General features: G+C 45.8%; 1 protein-coding gene and 1 long non-coding RNA gene across 5 annotated transcripts in view; one reads left to right on the top strand and one right to left on the bottom strand.

The window, feature by feature from the left end:
• Tjp2 (tight junction protein 2) overlaps window positions 1-27321 on the top strand; it is a 112624-nt gene that overhangs the window by 24351 nt on the left and 60952 nt on the right. For 2 of the 4 annotated variants that reach the window (XM_021648957.2, XM_060387725.1), the window contains exon 1: window positions 21370-21568. In XM_021648957.2, coding sequence (XP_021504632.1) covers window positions 21509-21568 — 60 coding nt within the window. In that variant the 5' untranslated portion in view covers window positions 21370-21508. Of the gene's footprint in view, window positions 1-3475; window positions 3597-21369; window positions 21569-27321 lie in introns of those variants that run through there. The other 2 variants (XM_060387749.1, XM_021648955.2) reach the window with 2 other exon arrangements.
• On the bottom strand, window positions 15954-21152 carry LOC110555637 (uncharacterized). The gene is made up of 2 exons (XR_009593013.1): window positions 20351-21152; window positions 15954-17355 (listed from the first exon to the last, which is right to left on the bottom strand). It is a non-coding gene; the product is annotated as an uncharacterized LOC110555637 (long non-coding RNA).

Below are 27321 nucleotides of genomic sequence, written 5' to 3'. Positions count from 1 at the left end.
TCCTCATTTGTGCACAGCTTTCTTGGGACCAGACTTGTATCTTACACTAAGCTTATTGTCCACTCCTTTTTGGGTATCCTAGGAAGGTTGATTTCCTGTCTATGTGTTTTTGTTTTGTTTTGTTTGTTTGTTTGTTTTTTGAGACAGGGTTTCTCTGTGTAGTCTTGGCTGTCCTGGAACTACTCTGTAGACTAGGCTGGCCTGGAACTCACAGAGACCTGCCTGCCGCCGCCTCCTGATTGCTTGAATTAAAGGCATGCACCACCACTGCCCTGCCCCCTGTCTATGTGTTAGTTAATTTTGTTAATTTTATTTGTATTGGAGTTTTGTCTGCATATATGTCTGTATACCACATGTGTGCCTGGTGACTTCGGGATCCAGAAGAGGGCATTCGATCCCCTGATACTGGAATGAATTATGGGTGGTTGTGATTTCTTCAGCCCCAAATATGTTAATTTCATTCATGAGTTCTCCATCTTTTATAGACATTAGCATCCTACTTTTTTTTAGAATTAGTTAATTATACATTTTATGCATATTGGTGTTTTGCCTGCAGGCATAGCTGTGCATCACGTGTGTGCAGTTCCCACAGTGGCCACAAGTGGTCAGTTATTAGCTGCGACGTGAGTGCTGGGGATGAAACCAAGTCCTCTGGAAGACGAACCAGGGCTCTTAACCACTTGTTATGAGATGCTAGAGCATCTCTCTAGCCCCGTACTATCTTCTTTCTTAAGCTTTACCGTATGTGTCAATCACTGTGCTAAAACGGAGATTCTGGTTGTAGATCTTTGCTGTGGTGCCTCACAGACAGTCATGTGTTGTGTCTGTCCTGTCCCATGTTCCCGGACACCCCTTTCCCCACTGTTTGAGACACAGTCTGGGCTTGAACTCTTGGTTATCCTTTTTCTTCAACCGGTTATTCTGCTCACAGATGATAAGAGGCCAGATGATTCTGTCGGTTTGGTCCATGGACCACACAGGAAGCAGCGTCCAGACACACTTTCCATTGCACTTGCTGTCTGCCTGTCTTGACACCTTATACTTTTGGTTTATCCTAATGGCTTTTTAAAAATCTTAGTTCCTCTCCCAGAAGCTGTTCAAGATCTCAGTGGTAGGAAAACAGATGTTGACTGCATTTCTGTGAGGGAAAATTTCTCATGAACATTCCTCATGAACTGGGGCTACTTATAATCTCAGCCCTAGAGAAGTAGAGGCAGGAGGTCATTTATTCTAAAAGCTATAGACTAATTTGAGGCCAGGCTAGGCTACAAGTGCTTGTCTCCTCCCCCCTACCTAAAAGTAGGAAAGTTATAGATACACCAAAAAAAAAAAATACGTTAAAAATCAAGCTGTTTCAATAAAAGAAACTTTAGAGCTGATACCTGCAAGGGGGGGGGGAAAGGCCACATTCAGGCCAAAGGCGTAACCATGCTTAACTTGATTTGCTTGCTGTTTATTTATTTTTGGAAGTAATAATAGAAACCTGAATGGGCTGGGCTCGATCTGCTGCTTGCTTTGTAGGAAGTCCAGATGACCTTGGGTTAGCCTCGGCCTACATTTCCTGCTGAGCCTTGGAGAGAGGAAATGGGCCTCTTGCCTGAACAAATAAAATCAACACCATCCCTTACTTCTGGTTTGGCGGTGTAGGAAAAAGACGGTTTATTGCAGATAGCCAGTATCTTTCTTTGTGTGCCCCAAACAGAAGGATGGGCCCAGAGTGGCAAGAGGGCACATTGTTCCTCCCGGTGCAGGATTGCCTGGCACTGCCTCAGCAGATCCAGCACAGTCCAAGTTTGAGCTTACCCCCTTGTGGTGGTGGCAGGGATGCGTAGGGTTAGATGCTCTTGTATTGAGAGTTGCAAAAAAAAAAAAAAAAAAAAAAAAAACCTGTCTCTTGAGATGACAACTTTCAGTTGCATAGATTCAAAGATACAAGCCAGTTTTACTGAAGCTAACAAAGGAAATCCCTTTGTAGTTTGACGTGTTTACTTTCTGTGTGCTTTAAAATGCTAAATTTTATGTACATCTTTACATACTAAAGTTTTCTTACCAGGCTTGGGAGACACATCTGTAATCCCAGCACTTGATGGGAAGAAATAGGAGGATTACTAGTTTAAGGCCAGGCTAGCCTACATCTAGAGACCCTGTGTTAAAGGGGGAAAAGTTTTCTATTTCTCAGTTGTTTTCTCGTTTGCTAAGTTTTTTTTCACTTACACACACAGAGGATAAATTCCCTAAAATTCTTGTACCTGAGGATTATCTTCAGTGGGTTAGGCTCAGTTGACAAACAGATTAATTGGTTGTGGTATGTCCATATGCTGGACGTAACTTTGCCTGTTAGCAGTTACGGAGTGTCGAGGGCTAGAGAGATAGCTTTGGTTGAGTGCACACCTCGGTTCCCAGCACAACATCAGGATACCTGCAACCTCCCGTAACTCTGCTTCCAGGGGCTCTCCAACACCAGGGCTTTTTCATGCATTTATGTGCACGCACACATGCACATAAATTATTTTATTTAATTTGGGTTTTCTACACAGGGTTTCTCTGTGTAGCCTTGGCTGTCCTGGACTCTCTTTGTAGACAGGCTGGCCTCGAACTCATAGCTATCTGATGGTCTCTGCCTCCCTGAGCAGCGGGATTAAAGGCATGCGCCACTACCTCCAGCTGTAAACAATTTTAAAAAGGTGCTGCATCCTCTGGAAATGGAGTTACAGTGAGTAGTAAGCTGCGATGTGAGTGATTTTTTTTTTTTTTTTTTTTTTGAGACTGAGTTTCTATGTTTAGCTCTGGCTGTTTTGAAACTCACTCTGTAGATCAAGCATGGAAACCGAACTGGTGTCTTCTGCAAGAACAGCCAGTTGCCACTGAGGCAATTCTCCAGCCAAACAAACAAATAAATAAAATTGGTTTAAAAGAAGTGGATTTCTGATATATGCTAAGGATGAACATCAAATTTGGGAGGCTAAGCAAAAGGGTAGCTGCCAAAGGTCACTATTGTAATGGACATTTACACGAAATACAGACATTAGGTAACCCTGAGAGGCTGGAAGTTGCTGGGTTTTATTCCCAGCATCACCATGGTGGAACAACTGTAGGTAACTCTAGTTCTAGCACCCTCTTCTGGCTTGTGCAGGTACTGCATGCACACAGTACCCAGACATATACGCAAGCAAGAAACCCAACCCGTACACGTAAAATAAAACTAAATAAATTAAAAAAAAAGATTAAAAAAAATAGAAACACAAATGAGATTGGGGAATGCCTGGCGTCAGAGGGCAGGGAGAGAATTGTGGGGCTGTGGCGTGATCGCTCATGGACGCTGGGTTTCTTTTGGCGGATGATAATGCGACGGATTACAGTGCCTGCTGTGTCAGTCTGTGTGTATTTACAAGCCATCTGTGGGGTGGGCTATGACAGTCGGACGTCAGTCAAGCCGAGGGTGAGCGCGCAGGTTTGACCGATCTCTCTTCTCCAGGGTGCGGAGTGCTGCCTTACTCTCTTCTCCCTGTGAGTGGGACTGGTACCCAGGCTACAGCGCCAGGCCCAAGCACCCAGCGGGTCGCAGACCGGAGTCCGCATACAGCCTGCTCTCCCAGGTACTTGCTTGCTCGTCTCAACTAACCTAGTCGCTGTCTCACACCAGTGGTACAGCGTTTCACACCATAGATAAAGATAAAGTCTCTATTCTCAAGGTTGCCCGTGTGTTTATGTACATTTTCTAAAGAAATGTGATGGTACTAGCTTATCTGTCCTTTTGCTCTTTTGTTTTTGTTTTTGAGGCTGGGTTTCTCTGTGTAGCTCTGGCTGTTCTGAAACTCACTCTGTAGACAAAGCTGGCTGTGAACTCAGAGATCCACCTGTCTTTGCCTCCCAAGTGCTGGGATTAAAGACATGTGTCACCACTGCCTGATGGTAATATCTTATTTTCTGAGTAAAGAGCTGAAGTATCTATCTGGGCTTTAGACATAGCTCAGGGCCTAGGTTCAATCTCTATCCTTACATAAACAGCAATTGAGGAGGACTGATGGCTTAGCCGTGAAGAGCACTTGTACTTTGCCAAGGTTGGGTGATGTATTTTTTTGGCTGAGTCACGTGTGTCGATGTCTTATGGTTCAAGATAAACTCCTAGCTGGTGGGAGTAGCTTTTGGTACATTTGGTGTCTGGAGTCGGAGATCATTTTGGTAGGTCACATTTAGTTCATCCTCATTGATAGGGCAAAATTACATAATTGTGGGAGGCGCTTGGGAGTAGATTTAAAAAAAAAGATCACGCTGGTTTCCAAAGATAGATTTTTGTGCTCAATTTTAGTGAGGACTAGTGGGTAGTACTTACTTACTGACTCACTTTTAAAGGATGAATTATGCAAGACTTATAAGGTATTAGGTTTTGTTTTGATAGCGCTGCTGCAGCTCCTCTGTGGCTGGCCTGAATGGGGTTGGACTTTTCTTCATGTTCTTGGTTCATAATTCCACCTGCTTCAGCTGGCTTCTCCTGCCCGGGTGAAGAACTGGAGTCTGGTAGTGTATGAACTCCATACTCCTGAATGACAGGTTCAGGGCCCGGGCTGTATTGTATGGTCTTAGATAAAGGTCTGAATGACTGTTGTGGCAGTGTGACTAGGAACAATCCCCGTAGACTCATGTGTGTGAATGCTTGGTCTGTAGGAAGTGGCACTGTTAGGAGGTATGGCCTGATTGGAGGAGGTGCTGCCTTGTTAGAGGAAGTGTGTCACTGCGGAGGTGGGGCTTGAGGTCATACATGCTCAAGCTCTTGCCCAGTGTGAAATTCCAGTCTCCTCCTGGCTGCCTTCTGATCAAGATGTAGAATTCTTGGGTCCTCCAGCACCACGTCTTCCTGGATGCTACTGTGCTTCCGGCCATGATGATAATGGACTAAACCTCTGAAACTGTAAGCCAGCTCCAATTAAATGTTTGCCTTTTTAAGAGTTGCCCTGGTCCTGGTGTCTTTTAGCAGCAATAGACACCCTAACTAAGACACCTGTGAACCTCAGATTCAAGGCAGAGTCAGCAAGGAGCTACTAACTCCACCATCAGGAAGAACCAGGCACAGGTCAAGGCCTTTCTTGGAGTCTGGTTGCCTGAGATTGTTTTAGCCAGCCTTTTTATTCTATGACAAAAAGTCTGATACAAATAACTAAGGAGGAGAAAGACCACGATTTGGCTTACATTTTCAGAGATTCCAGTCCACAGTCATCCTGTTCTGGGCTTCTGGGTCTGGAGTGGAGCAGAGCATCATGGCAGAGGCTGTTCACTTCACAGCAGCCAGGAAGCAGAGAGAGAGAGAGAGAGAGAGAGAGAGATGGGAAGGATACAGGACAAGATACAGGTGCAAGAACATGCCTCCATCACCATCTTTCTACAGCCAGGCCCTTCTTCTCCTAACCCTCTCGGAACCTCTCAAACCTAGAGACCTTGTCTTTAATACATGACGCTGTGGTGGGCATTTTATATTTAGACCCAGTGAGCACACTTGAATGGGGGTAGGTCCCCGCTGAACCCACAGGGATGTGAGTGGGCTTTGCTTATTGGGATGTCCTGTATGGAGTTCTGAAAGGTTTCAAATGTGAGGACACTTGCTTATCTAGACCGAGACTGCGGAAGTCCTCCTTCTGACATTAGAGTTCCAGGTGGGATTTGCTTATTGAGGTAGATCAATGGAAGGACAGCATAGAATATGGCAAAGAGTGTATGCCAGTCCTTCTGAGATGCTGAAACAAAAGAACTTGGGCTGTGTAACTTTAAAAACAACAAAAGTGTGTGTGTGTGTGTGTGTGTGTGTGTGTGCGCGCGCGCGCACACGCATGCGCACACGAACAAGCGCTCTGTGGTTGAGGTGAGCTCCAACTGTATGCTATGGAGATGCTTTCTGAGACTCAGCAGGTCCCTTCTGGGAAGGCCTTCTTTTTTCTGATTTTTGCAACCGTGACTGGCAAGCCTTCCCCACAGCAGCCAGTCAGCCCCTGCTCTTTGATGTGTTAACACAAGCTGGGGCTGTTCATGGTGACTTAGCTCTAAGCCAAGGGCAAGGAGGAGGTTTTTCCAGAGCATTCTGCGTTGCCTTAGGAGGCTGCTGTTTGTCCATGAAGTGCTTTCAGCCATGTTCTTTTTCCCTAAGACAGGCCTGATAGGAGGAGATTACTCACTCCCATAGGCTCTGTTTTGATAAAGAAACAGAGATCAAGATTTAAATTGATTTTTTTCCACACTGTTACAGACCTTGAATTCCAAGTTCAGTGAGAATCTATGCTTACAGTTGAAGAGTTTGGAGTTCATTGTCGCTGGGGCTGGAACCCAGGGTTTTAGCAAACATCGTATTACTGAGTCACCTCCCCAGTATTAGGGTTTTTTAACAAGGCTTGGAAACTTAATTCTGTCTTGTAAACAGGCTTTCTTGTTCCAGGACTGAACCCAGGGCCTTGTGATTGCTAGGTGAGCGCTCTATCACTGAGCTAAATCTCCAACCCCGTAAACAGGCTTTCTTAAAAGTCAATTCTTCTGATAGATTCATAGTAGATGCCAGGAGTTAAGGATTTCTAGGTGCTCCCAAGTTCATCGAGCAAGAACACTATGATCTGCTCATACTGTCTGAGTAGAGGAGGGTGTCTTAGAGCCTGTTCTGGGCTTCTGTCTGTCTTATCCTTGTCTGTTATCTCCTGATCAGTGCGGTCTGAAGGCAGATTTCTAAGTTCTACCATCCTGGTCTACATAGGGATTTCCAGGTCAGTCAGGGCTACATAGTGAGGGCCTGTCAATAAAGAAATATGTACATATTTCCATACATATATAAGTTTTATGAAAGATCATAGAGGCCAGAACATTGAATCCCTCTGGAGCTGAGGGCCTGTCAACAAAGGAATATGTACATATATCCATACATATCTAAGTTTTGTGAAAGATCATAGAGGCCAGAACATTGAATCCCTCTGGAGCTGAAGTCACAGGCAGGTATGAACTGTCCTGCTGGGTCCTCTCTGACTGCTGAGCCATCTCTCCAGCCCTACACTTTTTATATTGGGTCAGAATCTCATTGAGTTCAAGCTAACATTGAATTTGAGGTCCTGCTGCCTCCTCTTCCTTTGTAGTTGGGTTTATAGGTCTGTGCCATCAGTCCTGGCTCTTTTATCACCTTTCCTTTCTATCACTTGCCCTTCTCTGTAAGAGATTTTCCTCTACCAACGCCAGCCAGGTTGCGTACCTGCCACTGGCTTGGGATTTCCTATAGGCTAGGCCCAGCTCTGTCTGAGGAACTTCAGGTGGGCAGACTATTCAGTTAGATCTGTGGTTCGGTGTGCTCTCGCAGTGACATTGCTGTGTTCAGCTGTCCTTTGGGTCCCTCTTATGGTGGCTATGTGTGGAAGCCTAGAAGAGTTTCTTCTATGATTTCATTTCACCCGGGAAATGGCATGAAAGCTTCTGGTTGATAGAAGAACTTCGTTGAGCCTTGGTTTTGATACTGTCCATAAAGCAGTTGGTGACGGCAGTTTTCAGTTTGGCCCCAATTTGGATTCATTTAGAGATCATGTGTCACAGTCGGGGAAAAAGTGATCCCAGGAAGCAAGCTCCCTCACACCTAACCCCAATTGTCTATTTAAAATTTGATCAAACATGTAAGACCATTTACAATTATTGCTATTTGATATTGGTGTTAAGACATAATACTTGATATTAAGAAGTCAAAGTAATAGCACATACCTAAAATCACCTTTTTTTTTTTTAACCTTTAAGCTTAGTTACTAAAATAATTAACTCACTAACATACTTTGAAAAAGGCATCTTGCACAGGCTGATGCTCACAATCCCAGCACTCTGGAGTTATCATCTCTTGTTCAGCATGCTGGGAAAGCATCCCTCTTTCCTGCCACAAGCCATTATCAAAAGAGATAAATTTACAAGAGAGGCCTCTTTAACTGGATTATAGTTCCAGCAGATGCCAAACTTGATGGGGGAAGAGAAAGGATATATAAAAAAAATAGACTGCTGAGATAATAGTTAGAATTGTTTCTGATAAAAATAGCAAGATACTGCTTTTGAGATTTGGTGTTTAGAATGTAAATCTCAAGAAACTTGGGAATCTTTTCAAAGTCCGTCACCCTTGGCTAGTTTGTTTAAGAATACAGATCAGCTAGGCAGTGGCAGCACATGCCTTTAATCCTAGCATGAAAAGGCAGAGGTAGACTGATCTATGTGAGTTCGAGGCCACCCTGGTCTAAAAGTTCCAGGGCAGTCAGGGCTACCCAGAGAAACAACTGAAAAAAAAAACAAACAAAAACCACATTTAATGCTGGTCAAGGCCAGCCTAGACTACCGAGTGAGTGCCAGGACAGCCAGGGCTAAATGGAGAAACCCTGCCTCAAAACAACAACCACACCAACACAGATTCAAGATTCTTTCTTCCCTGATTAGTGGAGACCCACAGTTGGGTTTGTCTTAGAGATACTCTTGGGAATCTCATAGCTGACTTCCGGAGCACCTTTCTTAACTCTTGTGCTGTGATGTCAGACTCTTTACTAAGTTCCAGTGCTTTACGAGCAAACAATTAGATCATAACTTGGGAAGCAGGAAAGGTTGCATTTGTTCTGGAGCTTGAATAAAGTTTTCATCACTGACGTCAGTGTGATGATGCAGGCCTGCAAACTCATCTCTCAGGTGGAGGATTGCTGTGAGTCTGAGGTACACAATGAGACCCTGTCTGATAAAAAAAAAAAAAAATTTTTTTTTTGTATGTTTAACCTGGCCTGCACATCCTGGGTTAGGAAAGAGTTTGATTTGCCTTCTTGCACCTTTCTTAGGGCCCTCACCCTGCCTACTCCAGAAGTGGGGGAGTAGCTTGGTACAGTCAGCCTCTTAAGAACATGAGAACACTGCCTAACAAGCTCTCCCACAAGTCCCCGGGGCAAAGGTAAAGACACTGACACTAAAACCAGGCATCCCAACCCCCATTTATTCCACTTAAGTACACCCTGGGAGAAGCAAGGGGAGAGATGGGACCTGTTGATATAATTAGGATGCAAATGGGACACACTTCTTTTCACAAAACTCCAGCTGGCCTGTGGTCACAAAGACCAGATAAGAGTTGGACAACAGGGCTCAGCGGAGGGGGCAGGTATCTGAGGCCAGCTTTGCTTACCTCTATGGTGAGGACACAGGGCAGCCTGGCCAGTCGCTGTGACTCACCAAGAATCAGTGCTTTGTGTGCAGTTCAGGGACGTCTATCTGGGGCCAGGATGTGATGTGTGATGGTGACCACTGTCAGGATGACAGCTGTCAAGCTAGGGGTAACAGGAGTTGGTTATTATACTAATGTTTATGAAACATATTAACAACTTAAGCAGCAAAATATGAGACATTATAATTATATAAAAATGCAGTTATGGGTTGGAGAGATGGCTCAGCAGTTAAGCGCACTGGCTGCTCTTCCAGGCAACCCAGGTTTTATTCCTGTCACTCACATGGTTGTTCATAGTCAGCTGTAACCCCAGTTCCAGGGCATATGTTGCCCTCTTCTGGCCTCCACTGGCAGCAGACACACAAAGAATACACAGACATAAATGCTGGAAAAACACACATACACATAAAAAATTTAAAATATAATTATAAACAAAGTATCTAGTAAATTATTTAAGATTATTAATTAAAAAGTATAAGATTTGAGATGAGTTTTCCTGTTCTATCCCTTCTGTTTATAACACTTGGTTCATTTTTAAAATATATATCCCACAGGTTATTAACTTTTCTAATTAGCTTATTGTGTACACTTAACTAATCATATAGCTTATGCCTCATTCTTAAAACTGTTTGCTTCTACACTACCTGTGTAGAATAATAAAATAGTAATATAACTAAATAATAAATAAATAATAAAAAATACATCTGTGGAGTTTCATCCATTTTTTTTTCTAGGTCTTCTTGCAGGTTTTATTTTTCTAGACCTAAATTTATTTATTTATTTATTTATTATCATTATTGTGTGTGTGATGTGTGTGGGAGTCACAACAAGTCAGTGGTTATCATTCTGCTTTTTCCTTCCACCTTTATGAGGGGATTAAACTCAGGTCATCAGGCTCATGCAGCAATTGTTTCATGGTCTGTTCTGCCCAATTCACAAGACCCACAAAAGACGACCAGGAGTCCAGTCCCTTGCAAAACACAAGAGGAGAGGATCTTTATTCGCAGCTCGAGCTGGGACTCTCACAGATACCAGGGCATTGGTATCCAGCTGAGAGCCCTGAGCTCTGTCAGGATTGAGAGTGATTTATAGGTCCCAGTCCTTCCCAGTGCACCCAAAGCAGGGGGAGGCTACATTTCAAAACGATTTGCTGTGGGAAGGTGCCAAAACCATAAATGGTTCTGGCTTTCTTTGTTCTCTGTTGGGTGGGTGGGTGGGTGGGGGCGCGTGGCCTTGGGTTTCATTTGGAACGTCCTGTCCTGGGCTGATAGACTGTTGCTAAGGGAGAGGGTGATTAGCTTAGTCTGTGCTATTCCCAGGAGCAAGGCTAAGGAGTTGGGGGCTATCCAGGCAACTGTATCTCTAATGAATGGAAAGAAAGTAGCAGGGTCAGCTCTTCCTGCAGCTGGCCGGGTATGTGTTAAACTTTTTAGCTCAGTAACCCAAAAACCTAATTTTTAATTCTTTGGTCTCTCAATTCTACCTGCTGACCATCTCAGTGGCCCCTAAACTAACTTAAAAAATAACTTCAAAGAATGATGTGCTGGGATGTCTCCTTACAGATGGTTTATGCTCTGTGAAAAGATAGTCAAGCAACCTTCTTGGTTTTTAAGTTTATTTTTTATTTTGGGTGTCAGCGGTACTCGAACTCAGGGCCTTTCTTATGCTAATAAGTACATGTTCCCCCTCTGAGCTAAACTCTTAACTCTTTAATGATTCTTAAAGAGACAGGGTTTTTCTTACATTGTCCTGGGTATCCTGGAACTAGCTCTGTAGACCAGGCTGGCCTTGAATTTACAGAGATCTTCTTGCCTCTGCTTCCAAAGTGCTGGGAATAAAGGTACTTTGCCCAGCCGTCTAAGATTCTTATATGCCGCACAACCTGCCACTGAACATCTTTTGTATGTTGCCAGTTGGGGTGTCTGCTTTTTTTCTGCAAGGGGAAGCTAACAGGTAACATTTGTCCCTGGAAAGAGACATAATATAGTAAACATTGGTAATGTGGAGTGGAGTGCCTGCACCCTGTCAGGGAGGAAGCAGCCCTTCCCACACACAGCATCTCGAAGGCAACTTACAGAAGCGTTTTTTGGGACTTACAGTTCCAGAGGTTTAGCATCCATGACCATCATGGCAGGGAGCTTGGCAGGCAGGCATGGTAACTGGAGCAGCAGCTGAGAGTTGACATCCTTATCCACAAGGGGGAGGCTAACTAGAAATGGTACTAATCCTCTGAAACCTCAAATCCCACCCCAGTGGCACACTTCCTCCAACAAGGCCTTCCCTAACAGTTCTACCAGCTGGAGACTAACCATTCCAATACCTAAGCCAATGGGAGTGGTTCTCATTCAAACCTCCACAGATCCTTATCACGGGAGTTGGGGCCGAACGCTGGCCCAGAACTTAATTGACAAGGCTGAGCATCACCTTGGTCTCTGCCTATGGCCTGAACAAACCTGACACTTTGCCCTCAAAGTCTCCAAAAAGCCAGGACCCACATAGACTATAGCTGCCTTTTTCCAACTTAGGATTTCCTCCCAAAAAGCCATGCAGGCCTACCCAGAGGGCTTAAAAATTTGTATGTATGTATGAGTGAGAGAAAACACATACATGCTATATGGAACATGTGTGGTCAGAGGACAACTTCCAGGAGTCCATTCTCTCCTAGCGTGTGGGTCCTGGGGATGGGACTCAGGCTGTCAGGCTTGACAGCAGGCTTGCCCACTGAGCCATCTTGCCAGCCTCCTTCCCCAGACTCTTAAACCATCCAGGCCAAAGCTGAATCTGAACTGCACAGCCAATTCTTTTGTCACTTTTGAGGTCCACTAAACCCATCATACTCAGAAATATTACCTGTCCTTAACACCAAGCTGTGGATGTTGGGGATGTTTACTATGGGCTGGTGGGGGAAGAGGTGGTAGAAAGGTACCATCTGCCAAGAAGTTACCCCGTGAGCCTGGCTACTTTGTATTTACCAACATCTTGTCATCGCAACAATAGCATTCACGTGGATGTGTGGCCAGCAGTAACCATGAAGTTCAGAAGAGGGAGGCACGGGTAATCAGCTCCTGCTTTCTTTGGCTGCAGCCTTCCGATTGCGCTTCTTGGACTGAACTTTCTCTAGCCAGACCACCCAGGGCCTTTTCACACTGGCCCTGTGTTCCTGAAATGCTTGTTTCTTGGACGCCATTTCTTTGCTGTATCTATAACCTAGACCTTTTCTCTGGGCATCTACTGGTATCTTGCTGGTATCTACTCAAATGGGTGCTTCCTACTTGAGGCAGAGAAAGGAATCTAAGCAGGAAGGCTGCCATACTCATCAGTAAATGTCACAGAGTAAGGTAGGAAGAGGATCACAGGGCGAGGCCAGCCTGGGTTACACAGACCTTGTCTCCCAAACACAAACTAACAGAAAAAGAAAAAGGGGGAAAGAAAGGAATCCTAAGGAGGAGAAAAGCTTCTGCGGCAGGAATGACTGAGGCGGGGTCTCAGAACCTGCAGCCACAAGGAAAGCCAAGTTTGAGTGCAGACAGTGGGTTTGGGAGACTGAACAGTCTGTGATGGGGCAGGTGGGGCACCTCATGCAGACCTGGGAGGCTGTCTTAGATCTGGCTGCCCCAGTAAACTGCGGTATGCTGCAGGTGGGGGATTCCAAGCTCACGTCTCTTTCTCACAGTTCTGGACACTGGGCTGCCCAAGATCAACCTGCTAGGCAATTCAGTTCTTTTATAAAAAATTAAAAAAATTGTAATGGTATTTTTATTAGTTTGTGTGTTTTGCCAGCATGTATGTCTGTGCACCATGTATCTGTCATTGGAGGCTAGTTGTGAGTGTCAGATCCCCTGCAACTGGAGTTACATGTGGTTGTGAGCTGCCGTGTGGGTGCTGGGATCGAGCCCAGGTCCTCTGGAAGAGCAACCAGTGTCTTAACCTCTGAGCCACCACTTTAGTCCCCTAGGTTCAGTTCTTGATGAACTCTCCTATTGCTGGAAGGGACTTCATTTCTTAGCATAGCATTTCCTAAAGGTATGGGGACAGTGTGGGATGGGGAAGGGGGAAAATGGTAATGAATCCATTCATCCCATTATGAGGATCTCACTGTGTTTTGTTTTTTACATGTCCATGTGTATGCATGTATGTATTTGTCTGTGTATATATGCATACATGTGTGTTTGTGTGTATACAGAGGTTGATATTAGGTATCATCCTTGACTGTTTTCTACTTTATTTACTGAGATGCTTCTTTTTGGACTCTCAGCTTGCTGATTCAGCCTAGTTAGACAGCTTGCCCCGGGGAATCCTCTCCCGCCCTGTCTGTGCCGGGATTATTCCAGTATACCCACCTGACATTTATGTGGGTTGTAAAGGAAGCATTTTATCCACTGAGCCATCTCCTCATTTCCTCATTCCTACTTTTAAATCTAAGTTTGGATTGCTGACTTTTTGAGTGCTTGGTGACTCCTCAAGACTTTAAACACAAAAAACCAATAGGACCTCCTTTTCTTGATAGATCATCTTGGCTGCTGGAGGAACCGGACGGGAGGGGAGACAGTGAAGAGGCGGGTTTTGAGAAGAGAGATTTTCTACAATAAAAACATTTAATCTGCTGGGTACAGTGGGATATGCCTTTGATCCTAGCACTCACAGAGGCAGAGGCAGGTGGATCGCTGTGAGTTTGAGGCCAGCCTGGTCTACAAAGCAAGTCCAGGACAGCCAAGGCTACACAGAGAAATCATGTCTCAAAGAACAAGCAAATAGAACAAACATCTCATATAATGTTTTCCATTTTGATTGTTATTAATTTCTAGTTTGGAAATTCACTACTGTAAAATGTGTGTGGGAGATCCCTTTTCTTTACTCTTTTGATGATATTTTTGAGGATTCTTCATCATGTTGAGGAAGCATTTATTTTTGCTATTTTGTCCAAATTACTTGTGGTGGTCATGGTTCATGTTTCCCTCCTCTAACTGCTGCCTTCAGTGGTAAGAGATTGAACCCAGGGCCTCACACAGAAAGACTTCAAGTGACCTATAACCTAAGCCCACACTTAGTCTTTTTTTTTTTTTTTGATGAGCCTCAAATAAAGTTTTATTTACTAGTTTTACATAAAATAGTATAATCTTACTTTTTGTTAAAGTTACTCTGCTTTCTGGTTAGTCATCCCTATAACCTTTCAGTTCGGTTATATGTCTATAATATTTATCTAATTTAAGAAGCAGTTATTAGGTCTTACATGAATTTTTTTTCTTCTTTTTTGTTTTTCGAGACAGAGTTTCTCTGTGTAGCCCTCTCTGTCCTGGAATTTGCTCTGGAGACTAGGCTGGCCTCAAATTCGCAGAGATCTGCCTGCCTCTGCCTCCTGAGTGCTGGGATTAAAGGTGTATGCCACCTCTCAGTGGTCTTAAATGATTTTTAAAAGTTTCTTGGGCTAGTGAGATGGTTCCTTTGGTGAAGGATCTGGTCACCATGCCAGATGACCTGGATTGGTGCCCCAGGACCCACATAGTAGATAGAAGTTATTCCTGCAAGTTCTCTCACCTCCACACCTAGGCCATGGCATGCATAAGCCTGTGTGCAGTACACAAACATACAGATCAATAAACGTTTAAGAAGAGAGAAAAATCGTCTGTGATTTTCTGAGCTGTGAAGTTTTATTTATTTATTTATTTATTTATTTATTTTGTGAGCGTTTAGTCATTTTTACAGAACTCACTGGTGTAAAAATTTAACAAAAATGCAAGTAGTCCATAGCAACTATTACACAGTGTAAACGATCTGATGTATTGACCAGAAGAACATTTTTGGAGAAAAATTGCAATGTTCTTTGAGACCCTGAAATACCTAGGCTGCTTTGTGCTCTTTCTCTGTATAATAACATGAAGGCCACCTGGAAGGTAGGCAGCTGCAAATCGCTATCCAGTTAACTAGAAACACTGTTTGTAAAGGTAAATCAAAAGGGTTTTTTTTGTTTGTTTGTTCCCAGACAGGGTTTCTCTGTGTACCCTTGGCTGTCCTAGAGTAACTTTGTAGGCCAGACTGGCCTCCAACTCACAGTAAGCCACCTGCCTCTGTCTCCTACTAGAGTGCTGGGATTATGGGCATGCACCACAGAGCCAGCTAAACCAACAGTTTTTAACCGAAACAGGGAAGTCATTCTGAGAACTTTCTAGTAGTTTTATGATGTGCTCATGTTTGGTTTGCATGCCTCTGAGTGCTACATGAGAGCCTGCAAATAAACTATCTGCAGCCTTTATAACCCTCATGTCTCAGAATTAAGGTACGCTTTCCACACTGTCATATTTCCAGAGCAATTTTTAAAAAATTGACATATTTATAGCCATGCTAGATGACTTAATGACCATAAAATATATTGATTTTGTATAACGAAAGGGTATTTGAGCACAAGAAATTCTAACTTAGGCCGGGCATGGAGGCAGAGACAGGCAGATCTCTGTGAGTTCAAGGCCAGCCTAGTCTACAAAGCGAGTCCAGGACAGCCAAAGCTACACAGAGAAACCCTGTCTTGAAAAACAACAACAACAAAAAAGATTTGTTTATATTATTTTATGTGTATGGGTGTTTTGCCTGATGTATGTGCCTGCCTTTGGAGCTCAGAAGAGGGCATCTGATCCCCTGGATTGTAGTTACAGATGGTTGTGAGTCACCACGAGGCTGCTGGGATTGAATTTAGGTCCTTTGCAAGAGCAACAAGTGCTCATAACCACTGAGCCACCTCTCCAGCCCATGGACAGACATTTTTACCACTTAATAGATAATATGCTTTATTTTTAGAAACTAGGAATAATTCTCTAAAATCGCAAGGTTTGGGGCTCAGCAGTCAAGAACTGCCCTTACAGAGGACACATCAGAGTGCTCACAGCTAACTCCAGTTCCAGGCCATCTGATGTCTTTTCTGACCTCTGAGGGCACGGCACTCCTGTCTCTCACACATACATGCACACACACACACAGTCTCACTGTCTTTCTCTCTTTCTCTTTCACACACACACAAACATACACAGTCTCTCTCACACACACAAGAAAGAGAAATAAAAATAAAATCTTAAAAGTTTTGAGGGTTTTTTTTTGTTCCAATCATGATAATCATATAAGCTGAAATCCTACTGATCATATTTTCTAACAGGTGTGAAATTACAACATACTACATCAATTAAAATATAACCAACAAGTATTTTCCGGCCATATACCTTGTAATTTTTTGTTGAAGTTAGACCATTATGTATGATATAATTACATAACTGTGGGAATTAGATCACCTCCCTTCCTCTGGTTTTCTCTTGGTATTTATCATGGATTATAATTTCTCAGCTTATTTATTTTCTTGATCCTCAACCTCTATTTTTAAGTTGTTGGCTAGTATGCAAAATAACTTATTTCACTAATGCATATATATGGATACAGTATGTAAATTGCATTTTGCTCATGTTTGCAGAAATGTGGAATAGTTCATGATTTCGTGTCCTGGGGTCACGCCCATCTCTGTTCCTCTGTGCCATCGATTTGAATGAGGATCATACAATTCTAAAGCCTGGGGATGTGGCTCAGGTCGGCGCCCGATTGGTGTGAATGTGCTCGTTCCGTCTACAGCGAAGTAGAGAGAAGGAGAAGTAGGGAGGGGAGAAATAAATCATTAGCCTGGCAGGGTGGACAGGTTGGGCTAGAATGTGTGGCCCTACAAGCTCACATTCAAGTAAACAGTCCTTTAGGAATGTAGGACCTGAAAAGCTAGAGAGCCAGTCACCAGCCCCACGCTCCCTGAAAGGGGGGACATAAAAATGAACCTTTGAGCATGAAAGGACCCATATGTGATAGCTAATTAGGACTGAGCAGAAGTTGATCCCCCCCTCCCCCCCAAGTAACTTTAGGGGAGTGGGCCAGGGTGGTGCTGTAGAAGAGGTCCTGAAAGGTATGAGGGTGGTCATCAAGAACTAATTAATGTTTGGAGAGAGGAGGTGCAGGGGTTGGGGAGAAGAAGTCACCAGGAAGGTAGGGGAGGCATTTCATCTTGTGTCAGGGATCACTTGAGGCTTTAGTTCCTGCTTAGGAGATTCTTTTTTGATTTGTCATCTTTTGTGTGCATATCTTTTTCTTCATCATATTGTGGGCAGCAGCGCTCTGTTATATGATGTCGTTATCTCTCTCCGTCCACCCTAGGGGATAGAGCAGGCATTTAAGAAATGTTTGTGGAAGGGGTGGGTCTGTATGATTCCAGTCTGCCTTAGGCATGGAGAGCAGCCTGGAGACTTTTCAGTTTGGGTTGCTCCCAACTGAAGAAACTAGGTAACTATGTTTTAAACACATGCAGACAGATACATTTGTGGAAAAGTATATTCTCTGGTGTGTATGTGGTGGGGGAGAGAATAGCTCTGTATAAAGAACTAAAATCTTATTTTTCTTTCACTGCTGGACCAGCTGCTTACACAGACTAGGGAAGCCCCACCCCTATCCGCTTTAGTTTTTGGTTGAGGCTGTCCTGGAACTGTGTAGTTCAGGTAGACTTTTAACTGGAGACCCTCCCACTTCAGCTAGTATGACCTGGCTGGTTGCTTAGATTTCTCTCTCTGCTTGGCGAGCAAATCTAAGCATTCTGCAGGAGATCTGACTGAACGCACTTCGTTTCTCACATTTGTTTGTTTCATTTATTTGAGACAGAGTCTTACTGTGTAGTCCTGTCTGGCTTAGAGCTCACTATGTAGACCAGACTGGCCCTGGAATGCCTCTGCCTCCTGAATGCTTAGCTGATTTAACTAATCTATTTCAGAAACCTTATGCACTGTAATTTATAAACTGCAGCAGCACTAACTGTAACTTTAAAGGGAATTTCTGTTCATAATGCTGCCATCAGAACATTTTCTTCCATACACTTTCTGATTCTTTTATGCACTTCCCATGCTTTATTGTCCTTATCACAGGCTAGATAAAAGGTGTTCATTTTCATTGACAAGGTTTTTGTTTTGTTTTGTTTTGTTTTTGTTTTTGTTTTTGAAAGAGAGACGGTGCCATATAATCCAGGCTGGCCTTCAACTCATTATCTGTCTAGCGGAGGAGACTTGTAACCCTCCTATCCTCTCCTCCCAAGTGTGTTACCACATGTGCTGTAGTGGGGGGTCTGACCTAGGACTTCGTGTGCTGGCTCGGCACTCTGCCAACGGCTGTATGTCCAGTCCGAGTCAGCTTTCGACTGGCTTGCTCATGGTTCTGTGTTACTGGGTATGTATGTTGCCTGTCCTAAAACACACACTTCCCCATGGCTTCTCGACCACTCAGTCCCAGCAGGTTTCTTCTGCTCTTTGAGGTTTGCTCTGACTTCCGTCCTGCCGAGTTCATAAGACTGGCATTCCTACACGCAGGCCCTGTCCTTGGTCCACCCTTGCCTCTATGTAGGTGTCTGAAGAGCCTCAAGCCTTCTCATGGCACCGACTTTCCACAACTTGTGGGTAGTTCCCAGACCTCTCTAGTCAGGTGCCCACGAATATACAGTTGACAGTCGGTCAGTGTTGGACTGCGGAACATCCTCGCCTGGTTGACACATAGCTCTTGACTGTTGTACATCACTAAACTCATTCATTGTCCTTCCTGAGGCCCCTCCCAAGAGCAGCTCCTGCTCCTGAATTCTCCATTGTGGTCAGAGCACTGTCTACGCACGTATGCCACTAACTTGAGAGTCATGCTGGGCTCACTTCCACAACGGATGGGAGTCGTCCGGTCTGTGGAACCACTTCCTCAGTAGTTTCTTTTGAATCTGGCTTCCTTTCATCCAATGTCACCTGACCTCATAACCACATCATATTTTGTCTGCTGCTCTCCCACAATGCTACTATGTACAGATAATATATATATATATTCTCCAAAACAGGGTTTCTCCTTGTAGCCCTAGCTGTTTGGAACTTGCTTTGTAGACCAGGTTGGCCTTGAACTCACAGAGATTGGCCTGCCTCTGCCTCTGTCTCCCAAGGGCTAGGATTAAAGGTGTGCACCACCACAGCCTGGCTCCAGATTAAATTCTCACCACTGCTTCCTGGACCCTAATTTCAAAACCCACATCTTCCCAGAATACAACAGAGAGATCTAACTTAATCCCATTTTTGTAAGGGTGCCCAGCACCTGCTGGCCTGGGCCACTTCACACCATGGTACCTTAAGGGAAGGTTCAGGGCTACATTCTTTGTTTCTACATATTATTTTCTCCTGGAAGAGTGTTTCCTTTAATTTTGTCCCACAAGTGCAGCCTTACTTCTTCTTAGCTTGTATTTGCAAGCTATCCCTGGGAAGTTGTCTGTGAACCCCAATCCTCCCATATCAATAGGGAAGAACTTCGGTTTTCCTCTTGCTTGCTGACTGCTGTAATGGAGGAATAGCAGGAGGAAAGCTAGCCTGATCTGCATAGTGATACCGTGCTGCAAAAGAGGGGTGGGGAAGCAAATTCCAAGAGTGGGTTTGAAATACTGTGTCACTATGAAATACATTGTTTCTCAGAGGAGAGGAATCAATTTAGGTGTAAGCTCAGCACCTCAAAGCCTCAGGTTGGCAAATCTCTAGGTGGAGGGTAGCCTGGGCTACATAGCAAGCACTTGTCACACATACTTGAGTAGTATGGCTTATACTGCCATCACAAATGCCGTGAAGCAACTGAATCGAGTTTTCAACAGTTTATGTTGTGTCATAAGAATTGGTATCGTGGCATCTAAATCTGCCATCATTTTCACGATGGGAATATTCTTTATCTGCCCTGCCCCGTGCAGTCCTTAGGCACATGTGGCTGTCATCCCTGGAAATGCAGGTGGTATGACCCAGAAACTGAACCGTTCACTGCCTCTCATTTTAGTTCGCTGAAAGTGAAACGTAAATACAGGCAGGCGGCTAGGGCCGCTCCAATCGGACAGCCCCACCATTCAGCAGGTGTAATTACTACTCCCTTCTGAACCCTCTCTTCCACAGCTGATGTTTTGTTGACGTAATAAGCTCATGAAAGTAAGGTGTGACTGGTTCACAAGTGCAGTCATCACCACTGTAGGCCAGCACCACCTAATTTGGAGAACCCTTTCTAAATGGGTGCTTAGATCAGGAGAGAAACACGACGGGCCGATCAAGAAGGTCTGCCCACGTCCCTGTGGACACCGGAGATAAAGTGGGAAATGTTACTCACGGCGCTTACTCAGAGGCGTGGACTTCCTACTCCAAAGCAGGCCAGCAGCATAACGCTCTGAGGGCAGCATCTGCAAGACTTGTTTTTCCACACGCACTGCCAAACTTGTTCCGATTACACAGGAAGCGAAGCCACTTTTCAGAGGGCCCGCCGGCATCTGGATCTCGTCATGGGCCTCTGCAGACCTTTCTGCCTTTTACCTTTCCATCTGTGGACCAAGGCTAGGGAAGGCCACCTGGAGCCAACGCTCTCCCTTCTAACCCCACATCACGTGCTTAATCAGTGTATCCGTTTTTGATTCTCTAAACACTCCATGCGCCCCTGTAACAGGACAGTTTATTTAAATCGCACCACGATTCTTGCACAGGGAGACGGAATGAATCCCGTCGGGTCAGCTTTGCGATCCACCGTCTTTTATACGCCAGCCACAAAGAGGGATTTCAGTCTCCTAAGCCTGGCCGACGCTGCCCTTTAAAAATCCCGCTTTGCTACTTAATCCGGACACCTCTGGACCCTTGGAATCTAGGTCAGCGGTGGAGCAGGGAAATTTGGGGTGTACCACACTTGTCTGTGCTGGCCGGCCCGGCGGAGTTTCCCCAGTTGTTCTCTGGAAGAGCGCGCCAGCGCTGCCCGTGGGAAACCCCGCGATGCTCTCCGGAAAGTGTTCCTCGGGACTCCGCGCGACCTCCCGGGCATCGGCGGACGCGGGCCAGCCTCGCCGACGCGCCGCGCTGCTCCCGGGCGCGCGCTCGGCCGGACCCGCCGGCTCCTAAGCGCGCGGCGGAGCGAACCATCCGGCCAGCGGGGCGGGGGTGCGGGCGGGACGCGCGAGCTCGGGGGCCTCCCGCCGCCCCGGGTCGTCCCCGGCGGCCGGGAACCGGAGCTCGGGACGCTGGCCGCCGCGGGGCCTCGGGAGCGGCGCCCGAGAGCACGCGTCCCCCCCGCCCCCGGCGGCGGGGGTGGTAGCGGCCGCCGGAGTCTCCCCGGCCGGGCGGCCGGCGTGGGCGCAGCTAGGCGCGGGGCGGGCCGGCTGCGCCGCGGGAGGAGGGACAAAGGGGAGGCTCCCCTAGGTGGCGGACGGGGCGCCGCAGCCGCCGCTGCAGCAGCTTGTGTAGTTCGGAGCCGCGGCGAGCAGGACGTGCGGGAGGCGCGCGCGAGATGCCGGTGCGGGGAGACCGCGGGTTCCCACCGCGGCGGGAGCTGTCGGGCTGGCTGCGCGTAAGTTTTGCCCCCCAGGCCGGGCGGCCAGCGGCTCCCCACCGTCTCCCCGGGCTTGGTCTCTTCGGGCTGTGGTTAAGCAGGGGTCCTCAGCGCGGGGAGGACTGCAGGGACGATGCCGGTGGCTCGCGGCCTCTCTGAAGTCACTTGGCTTTCAGATGAGATCGCAAGTGAGGGGAAAGTGTGGAGCCCAGCGCCCGGTCGGCTCCCAGACTTTCTGTGCCTGGGGTCGCCGGCTGGACGCTTGTGTGAGTGCAGAGGTCCTAGCCGTGTACTGAGAGGAACGGAGGAGGAGAAATCTTTGGTATCCAGACCCTCACTCTCCTTTCCAGTCAGCTTTCTCCGCAGTACAGCTTATTTTGCAGCAGGGAATAGAGACGGGCTTTTGGAAGAAGCCCCAGAAAGGAGTGATGAATGGTTTGGATTCTGGTAGTATCTTACCTGTCATCAGTGCCTTTTATATCTCCATTTGTTAAGTTTCCGCTTTTTACACGGTAGTTTATTTTAAGGTATAAATAATCAAGGGGTTCGACCTCAGGCCTGTTCACATTCTTGAAATGTGAAGAACTCGGGAGGGAACCTGCCAGGACTCAGTAATGGAATACAGTCACCCTCCCCCCCCCCTTCTATTTTCCTTTTTAGTTCTCAGGCTGAGTTGCTTCTCCGGCGACTGTCTGACCTGTGTAATAATGGTTGTGGCTTCCCTGAGGTTCCCAGTGAGGAGTCATCCCCTCCCAGAAACTGCCTGGCTCTGCTCACTCCCTGCCTCCACTGTGGAATCCCAGCAGAGCGGGAAGGACACCTCCACAGCTTCCTAGGTGGTCTGTGCTGGCTGTGCCCACAAGCGCTTATAGAAATCAGGTCCATCCGTCGGCCCGGGAGAACGGGCTGTCAGGGTCACCCGGGAAGAAGGCAGTTTTAGGTGAGAAGGTAGTAGGAAGTAATTGCATTTGTTCCAAAGTGCCATTTACTGTCCTGCTTAGGATAAGGGTGTATTAGCTAATTCAATAAATTTTCTTGAGTAATGCCGATTCGGGGTGGGGAATGCAATGATAAGTAAAAGTCCTGTGTTTCATCCACCGTTTTGTAAGGAAATGTGCAAGGAATAAATGGCACCAACAGTGCCGTTTGGAAGTATGGCAGGGTGCTGTTCTTGGGGAGATGAGATAAGGGGAGGGGGCTTTAGCCAAGGTAACAGCGGCTTTTCAGGCCTTCTCCCTAAACAGAGCTTCTTATAAAGATTTATAAAAGGATTTTTCTTTTTGAAAATCTGGTACAGTCGTGTGTGTGTGTGTGTGTGTGAGAGAGAGAGAGAGAGAGAGAGTGAGAGAGAGAGAGAGAGACAGAGAGACAGAGAGACAGAGAGAGGCAGAGAGAGAGTGTTTTTGTGGTTATGTGGTTCTGGGATTGAACAGGGCCACAAGCATATTTTTGAGCTGTCACCCCAGATGCAGCTTTTCAGTACCACTGAGCTAGCATTTAATGAGCACCTACTTAGTGCTAGTCAGGTTGAGAAGATACAGACTTGACCAAGACTGGCTTTTTTGCTTGCCAGGGGTCTAGTGAACACCAGCATGAACACCAGCATGGTGGACTGCTTTAGACGGATCTGGCTTTAGATGATTCCTGGCACTGAGAGAGGGGGTGTGTGACACAGATGCACTCTCCTATTCAGAAATGCAACAAAGGGTGGGATTGTCTTCTCTGTATCCCTTTGGGGATTCTTTTGGGGGATGAGCATGTGGGCACACACTTCCTGATGTCAGCCGAGATAGAGGACGGCTGGGAAGGAATCTACCTCACAGTGCGCTCACTGGGTGTTGTTAGGGTCACGGTGGTCATTGGTCCCAGCATTTTAGTGTGAAGGATTTGGGGTTGATAAGGGAGGTGAGGTCTAGAAGTATAGGTAGGAAGTGCCAGATAGTTGAAGACATGGAAGGGGTTGTACAACCCCCTTTGGAAGGCCTTAGATGCCAACTACAGAGCTTTGGGAAGATGGATCACAGGAACTCCTAATGTACTGATTAATAGTTTGGGTCTCCTAACAGACCTGTGAGCTGCTTTCATAGTAAACGCTCTACGTGTCTCCCTTCACAGTGAATGGTACCATTTCTGAGGGTTGCTTAGAAGTAAGATCAGATTCATCTGTGTATCACCCTCTGGGGAATTCATTTGCGGTGACTTCTGCCTAAATTTACTTAACCCTTGATCTAGTTCCTTGCACACTGACAACAGATCACAGCTAACCGGCTACCTCCTGTGAGAGTAGTGGGTGCTTTTTGAATACCTCTGAGTGCTTGGGAAAGATTCCTCCCACTAATTTTCTTTTCACAAAGTTTTCGCTCCTTGGGAGGTTAGCGTTTTAAGGAGACAGATTGAAACTAGGTGGGGTCACTTTCGGTCACCTTTAGCTCTTGTTCAATAGTAATTGTTTCAAAAGGACATTTCGGTTTGCTTGGGCATTGAGGTGTGGGTGCCGTGGGGCAGCTGTGGAATTGGGAAGGACCAATGACCACTCAACCTTTCAGTGCCTCCCAAGATATTAGCCATTAGGGAATTCCTCACCTAATCCCTAAAACAAATCCCATTAAGCAGCCTGGCCATATTAAAGATTTATCTCAATTGAGAGCTGTGTCCCGATAAAACGCCTCATTCGTTAGATCCTCAGCAACCATCAGGGATGCAAAAGCTTCTGCGCCACAGTGACCTGTGCCCAGCAGCCTTGATGTTGAGAGGTAAACATGATTTCTGGCGGGGTGCTATCCTGGTTTTCCCAGTCTTGGGTGGAGGGAAGCAAATGAGCATGTTAGCCAGTCCATTTGGGAGTCTCTGGATCCTAAGTCCAAGAGTCAGGGCCCAACCCAACACCAGCTTGGTGAGTTTAGCACATCAGAGTTCACATGCGCTTGGTTTAAGAGTAGAAAACCATTTGATGGCCACTGAACCAGCACAGGAAATTTTGTGATGTTCCCTCCACTTATTTATTTATTTTTAGTAGCAGTCCTCTATACACCTGCAACATTTGTGAAGGTCCAAGGAGGTGTTAGCTTTAATAAGCTTTAAAAGGAACTCCGTCCAATATCTGTTATTGTAATAACTGGTGCTAATTTGAGATGGTACCCAGGAAAGCAGTCAGGTAGCCTTATGGTGTTTTGTGTCCTGAGAGCTGTGAGTTGGAATTCTGCTCTTCCCCACCACCACTTGATTTAGACAAGTGCTTTTGTAGAGTTTGGCAATTAATTTCCGGAGCACCAGGAGGTCAGCTTGCTGGCCCGAAGCTCCGTTTTTCAGTTCTTACACTTTCATATCATGTGAGGAATAAACAGCAAAGCCAGCCATCAGTCCCATGTATGTCAAGATTGGCTAGCTTAGGTGAAGCAAAAACAATTGCTAGCTAAAACTGCATTTGTATTGAGATCAGTTGTGACCTTTTCATGGTAGGTAGTAGCAGATTGTAGGACCTGAGTGTGAGGGCTGCTTCTGCTATCTGAGGGGTGGGCAGAACTGTGTAAAACACATGTGACTTAGTTCTGGAGAACTCTTGAGTGTAGTCCCACCACACCCTTGGGAGCCGCACATGCAGAATCTTCCTGGGAGACTGGAAGTGTTCAACATCATGGACTCTGTCTTGAGCATGCTCTGCAGTTCTTTTGTTTGTGTTTGCCCACCGTGTGTCTCTGAGGCTCTTTTAACATCTGGCCTGACTCTTCCTTTCTCTGCTTTCTACAAGTAGGTGTTGCATGGCCAAATGTTGGATGGCAAATGCTGTTCATTCTTTTGTGATAAAGTGGAGTGAGAAGGAGGAGGTCCTTTGGCTCTTCTGGGGAATATCGCTTTGTTTTCAAGTGGGGCCTGAAGAATGCAGATCACCAAGCAGCTTGCCACATAACGGTTATTAACTTCTCAGAGTCTTTCAAAAATGTGTTGAATGGAGGAATTTTTATTTTTAGTTAATGAATTTATATTTAGTTAATGAAACGGGGGTGGAACCCATTTCTATACTTCTGGTGCATATACTGAGCTGGAAAAAAGACTCAAACAGGGATGTTGCAGGAACTAAAAAGCTTGAGGTAGAAAACAAGCTTTGACTAAAAAGAGCAGTTGAGATACATGTTGACGTGCATAAAGATGAAGAGGAGACACTGACTCATGGGTCTTCTCTCATGAGCCCGTGATGCCGTTTGCCCTACAGCTTTTGCCTAGTGACTTGTATTTAGTCATTTCGCATCAGCATGCAGATTTGTTGAGTACACCTGCCAAATGGTTAAAGTTAGGTCTTCAATACAATGCAGGCCGGCATCATTCCACGGTAGGATATATTGTGATATGCTCATTTGAACGTCAGACTAATGTTTAGCCTAACTAGACTTTCATGGGTGTGGCTTCTGTTTATGTTTCTCTTCCTGTTCTGTATGAAGGAGCAGTAAATACAGTAATGGTGAAAATGTAATCTTGGCACATCTGTGAACGAATACCTCCCATCCCATTTGTTGTTTCAGGGAGCTGGGGGTGGAACCCGGGGTCTGAAATATGCTAAGTACCTGCTGTGCCAGGTACTTATTAAAACTAAGATTATTATCATGCCTGCATGTATATGGTATGGTGCAATACATGGGTACCTGCTACCCTTGGACGCCAGAAGGGGGTGTCACGGGTGATAGGGAGCTGAGAAGTCCTTGGAACCAAACCCTGGTCTTCTGCAAAGACAACCAGTGATCTTAACTGCAGAGACACCTGTCTGGACTAGGTTTGTGGTTTTTGTTGGGAAAAAAAGATTTTATTTATTATTTATACAGTGTTCTGCCTGCATGTGTGCCTGAGTGGCAGAAGAGGCCATCAAATCTCGCTACAGATGGTTATGAGCCACCGTGTGGTTGCTGAGAACTGAACTCAGGACCTTTGGAAGAACAGCCAGTGTTCTTAACCTCAGAGCCATTTCTCCAGCCCTGGTTGTAACAGGTTTTAGAAGACCGTACTGGTTACTGATGACTAAAGTCCAGTTACATTTTTGCCAGTATAGTAGAGAAAGCTTTGATAGTGTTACAGAAACTGTAGTCCTTTGAGTTGAAGATGCACAAGGTGTTGTGTGACAAACGTTTTTCCTGGGTAGACAAAACACACTGTCTACTCACCCCAGATTGGGAACCCATTGACAGCCGGGCGTTTAGTTTATGGATACCACCAAAGTCCAGCTTGCTGAACAAGTGAGTTTCATTGGGGTTACTTACAGGATGAGGATTTACCTATAGGAGCTGAAATGACCCCAAGACAACTGCCTCACTGACGCTCACCCCAGCAGGATGACAGCTCACAGAAGCTGGGAACCCGGACCACAATGGACAGTCTGCAGGCAGCTCAGCGGTTGCTCTAAATGTCTTCCAAGCAGCTCTTCTTGCCTGAGAGTCTTCTTTGCAGCTGGGCTCGGCTTACTGTGGCAGGCCTAGTGAATCTGGTCAGTTTCAGTGAGTTCTTGAAGCTCTTGTTTACCTCCCTGCCTAAGGAGCATTCCTGCCGGATGGAATGTTTTTTTCATCTCTGAGGAGACTGTTGCAAAACACAGGGAGATAACGCTTTCTAGGTTGGTCCTTCTAGGGCATGGAGCTTCCTGGGCCTTTGTTCTCAGGGAGAAGGAAAAATAAATTTGTCAGGCGGCCTCAGCTTGCTTTAATGTCCGACTGCAGTAATTTGTTTACACAAGCTGAGAGGCAATCCTGAGGACTGAGGGAAGCTTCGCCCCAGTTCAGCCTCTTCTT

The sequence above is a fragment of the Meriones unguiculatus genome, chromosome 1, assembly GCF_030254825.1.
Source record: "Meriones unguiculatus strain TT.TT164.6M chromosome 1, Bangor_MerUng_6.1, whole genome shotgun sequence".
NCBI classification, from domain to species: domain Eukaryota; kingdom Metazoa; phylum Chordata; class Mammalia; order Rodentia; family Muridae; genus Meriones; species Meriones unguiculatus.
Note: the sequence above shows the minus strand (reverse complement) of the source record. Positions and strands in the feature narration are given on the sequence as shown.